General features: G+C 52.0%; 1 protein-coding gene across 1 annotated transcript; it reads left to right on the forward strand.

Moving 5' to 3' along the window:
* The first annotated feature begins 604 nt into the window (after positions 1-604).
* Positions 605-4,322, forward strand: LOC131991420 (mucin-2-like). Its single transcript, XM_059356830.1, has 2 exons — positions 605-804; positions 1,476-4,322. Exon 2 carries the CDS (start codon positions 2,004-2,006, stop codon positions 4,320-4,322), a length of 2,319 nt encoding a protein of 772 aa, XP_059212813.1. The 5' UTR covers positions 605-804; positions 1,476-2,003.
* The last annotated feature ends 427 nt before the right edge of the window (positions 4,323-4,749 follow it).

The raw sequence follows: 4,749 nt of genomic DNA on the forward strand, positions 1-4,749 counted from the left end.
GGATTTTCTTACCACAACCCATATAGCTCCACTGGTAGAACCCTGGTCTATCATCCACTAGACCAGGGTTCGAATCCCACCCCAGCCTCCCGCCCAAAACTGTTTTATTCCCAACCACTCCTCTTTAAATTACGAATAGCTCCAACCAGGTCACCACCACCACCACCACCCACATAGCTCCGCTGGTAGAACCCTGGTCTATCATCCACTAGACCAGGGTTCGAATCCCACCCCAGCCTCCCTCCCAGAACTGTTTTATTCCCGACCACTCTTCTTTAAACTACCAATAGATCCAACCAGCATCTCACTACCACCATCCACATAGCCCCACGGGTAGAACCCTGGTCTATCACCCACTAGACCAGGGTTCGAATCCCACCCCAGCCTCCCTCCCAAAACCACTAACCCTATCCCAACCACTCTACTTTATATTGACCGGTTTTTGCCTATTTTATTTCCTTCCTTTCAACCCCTCTTTTTTATTTAAACCCCCCCCCCCCCCCCCCCCCTTCCCCCTCAGCCATCTATCCATCGGCTCTCTTCCTACATCTCCTCCACACTCAGCCCCCGCTCACAGTTCAGTAGGCCTGTGCAACAGATTTCAAACCGAAACCCATAACCCCAACCCCAACCCCAACCCTAACCCAGCCCGTGCCACTGTTCTGCATCTCTTCTGTCTTTCACTAACACTACTCTACAGTATATCAACAAGTCTTACCATCCTGGACCCTCATCACAACTTCCTTCATCTCCAAGACCTCCCGGCTCCTCCCACCCCAACCAGCAAAAAACTGGCCCAACCAGGTGAGCGCATACATATATATACACACACACACACGCACACATATACATACACACACACACACACACACACACACACAGTGCATGCTGGCAGCTCGGGGAGGGGTGGGATTGATCCTGCCTCTCCCCGGGCTGCCAGCATGTGGGACAGACCAACAACCCACTGAGCTACCTACCAACTAACATACATCCACACCACCACCATACCTATCCCCCCACCCACTCCCTTCCTGACCATTTCCCTCCAAAAAATATGGTACAACATTTACACACACACAGACACACAGAGATATATACACACACACACACACGCCACGTGCTGGCGGTTTGGGGAGGGGTGGGATTGATCCTGCCTCTCCCCGGACTGCCAGCATGTAAGACAGACCAACAACCCACTGAGCTATCCACCCAATGAACATACATCCACACCACCACCATACCTATCCCCCCACCCACTCCCTTCCTGACCATTTCCCTCCAAAAAACATCCAATCAGACTCAGCCTCAGACTTTCCCTCCAAAACACCTCCAACCACCTGACCCTTCCAACCAATCAACAACTGACAGCAGACTTTCCCTCCAAAAACCTCCAGCCACCTGACTCTTCCAACCAATCCACTACTGACACACCACAGACACCCTTGGAGGAGGGACCTAACTCCCTTCTCCAACAGTGTACTTAAACCAAAACATGAGCCATCTTGGGTTATCCCCTGAGGAAGCAAGACCATTTGCGAAACGTCGGGACCCCGCTTCTGTGTATGTATACTCTTTTTACCTTTTGTTTTAATTCCTCGCACTAGAGGTTTTATTTCAATTGGCCTTTGTTTTAAATTGTATTGGTTTTAAACGTAGCACTATTAAAGTATTGGCTTTTAAAACACTGGGTGGAGGGCTCTGCCAGCCCATGCACCAAGACTCTTTTACCTGCTGCCACTAACAAAATTGCAAGAGACCTACCACTAGCACAAGCTGCCACCCACAAGCCACATCCGTGGCACCTGATATCCACACCGGACCTTCACCCAGGAGACCAGGGTTCACTCCCCACCTCAACCAACAAGAAAATCCACTCCGGCCTTCATCTCCACCACCTCCAGAGAAAGCCACAGGTCGACACCATCCAACGACCACCATCTTACCCTTCTTTCATCCACCTACAAGGTAAGAGCCCTCCATTCCTCTCCAAAATTAAGTGTTTCATGTTTAACCATTCCAGAGTCCCTGCTGCACACAGGAGCGGAGCCCAAGATGGCTCCCCCTCCACACACTCATCCACACACACACACACACCTACAACCACACATAGACATACACGAAACTCCACCACACCACAACCACTCATGTCACTAATCACACAACCGATCACAAATAGGCCCACTAGGTTCACTCCACAACAACAATACACTTCACCAGTAATCAACCAGGCACCAGATCCGGAAACCAGGGAAACAAGCAAACTATACTTCAAATTCATACAGGCCACACACCACAAACATATTATGGACACAGCAATAATCACTGGTAAATTCCCACCTGGCATGCTAAGACAAGTAACCCGGCTCACTGATTTCATTAAACCCTCCACACCCACCCCAGAAACTCGCACCAAAATACACAACAACACCACACTATGGATGCATAACACCATCACCATTTTGTCAGAACACTACAGCAACACCTTATCAGCCATAGACACCTCCACCTACAACCCTATAGCATTTCAGATAGCCACCGGTTGGGCCAGAAAACGCTATGGAGATAGACTCACCACCGGAACCATACAAGCCACAGAAGTACACCTACAATCAACCACGGAGAAGCAACCATCACAACAACACAGCCATCAACCCAGACAACGGACCAGCATTCTACCCACCATCCCCGAAGAACAATACCCCCCTCTACCCAAACCTGTCAACTCCAGTACACTGTCCCTTTACCTAGGCCCCCGACCAACCATTACAGAAGAGATCACACAGATGACACCACCAACTGGCACACCCACCCAACCCCATCAAGTCACAGCAGGAACACAGACGACACCCCCAATCAAGACCAACACACCCCAAGCAAGCTACATCCCCTCACCCTACCCAGTCTACAAACCAGCCAAAACCACTAATCCCACCACCCACAAACCCATCCGCACAGGCCCCATCCGACCCCCACCAACGACAGCACCAACCCCCGCATCCAGAAACCCAGATCCGGATATCACCCCACCAGCTCCAGCCACCTCCACCCCACATCCCCAGAGGACCCGCAAAGTAACCTGGGGACCACTACCAACAGCAGAAGATACCTATCCCGGCACCCCACACACCCCCATTTCCCCCATCTCTCCCCCCACTCCTCCCATGTTCAAACCCCGCCAACCCCCAACTACCTCCCAGACAGCAGCCCAAGTTCATCACCCCACCCGCCACTTCTACAGAAACTCAGAACTGCAAACAGTCACCCTCAACACCCGTTCCAATGTCTCTGTTCACATCACTGACTCCATTTTGACTTCCTCTCCCCTCACAGAACCCGAAGGCTCCCGGGCGGAACAGGTCAGGCAGCAGACACCCAAAAACAATACCCTGGCAGGCAGAGACATGATGACAGGGTCAAATAAGGTCGATTCTGACCAACATCCAATCCCTTCTGAGCCCTCTCCTGCCCCAACAAGGGAAACGGTGCTGTCTGGCCTGCCCGCCTCGGGAGCTGGCCCCACTCCGACATCTCCCACTACCCCCAACAACAACCACCTGTCTCCACCCTGTCAGACCTCCTCCCCCATACCCTCTCTCCCTTCCAACCTAACCACACCTACCCAACCCCCCTCCATCCCCCCCTCTCCTCTCCCCTCCTCTACCCCATCCCCTTCCCCCTCACCCCCTCATCCTCCCTCTCCTCCTCCCCACTCTCCACAGGACACCCCGACAATATCAGAACCAGCTGCCAGTATTCACCCCACCCCTCCTGACTTCACCCTATACAGGCCAAATTACCACATTGCACGTCCCTCCCGCAAAATACAAGACTGGTCCTTCAAACCACGTAAAGCCATACTCATCCTTGGAGACTCCAACATTAACCGGATCCCAGCCCACCCCTACCCCAACATCCAACTGGACAGTTACCCCGGAGCCAACACCTACCACTTCACAAAAGTCATGGAAAAAACCCCGGTCAATCACCACGTCAAAATCCTCATCATCTCCATCGGCACCAACAACAAGGACCAGGACGCACGTCAAACTTCAATAAAACAGCTTAAAACCGTCTTCCGCCTGGCTGGGTCGACCTTCCCCAACGCAGACATCTACTTTCCCATAATTAACTTCTCCCCACAACTCACCACCACCCAGAAAAGCAACCTCACCCTCATCAATAATGTAATGGCCACACACTTCCCCATCCTCCTGGAAATACCCCACGACACCTTCACCACCGAAAAAGACAATATTCACTGGACCCCATTCACAGCCAGCCGCATCTTCGAAAACTGGCTAAGACAATTAAATTTACCCTAAACCCCAAAACCAACCCGGTAAGAACACAACCACACACACACACACACACCCTACACCCTACCCGAGACCTGGGCTGGAACTCCACCTCTAACATCCTTAACCTTTCAACCCTCTTCCTTCCCTCTTCACCACAGCGCCACCTTCTGGAGAGGGGGCTATCCTTCATTCCACGCCCTTCAAAACTAGACCGGGAGGAACTTCAAAGGGACCTACACAACTTCAATAGACGACTTAAAATCATTGACCATTTCAACCACAAACCGGACAGACAGCCCACCCCATTCACTCACCCATCCAATTGGGAACCACCTGACTCAGCACTCCATCCCCTGACACAACAACTCACCAAACAAAACAGAAGGGCCCTGCAACGCTTTCGGCCCCCGAGAGATATCCCAGATAATCTCTCGGGGCCGGAACGCAGGGC

The sequence above is a fragment of the Centropristis striata genome, chromosome 18 (genome assembly GCF_030273125.1).
Source record: "Centropristis striata isolate RG_2023a ecotype Rhode Island chromosome 18, C.striata_1.0, whole genome shotgun sequence".
NCBI classification, from domain to species: Eukaryota; Metazoa; Chordata; class Actinopteri; order Perciformes; family Serranidae; genus Centropristis; species Centropristis striata.

Excerpts from the sequence above, each read along its gene's own strand:
- LOC131991420 (XM_059356830.1), top strand. The coding sequence starts at position 2,004 with ATGTTTAACCATTCCAGAGTCCCTGCTGCACACAGGAGCGGAGCCCAA.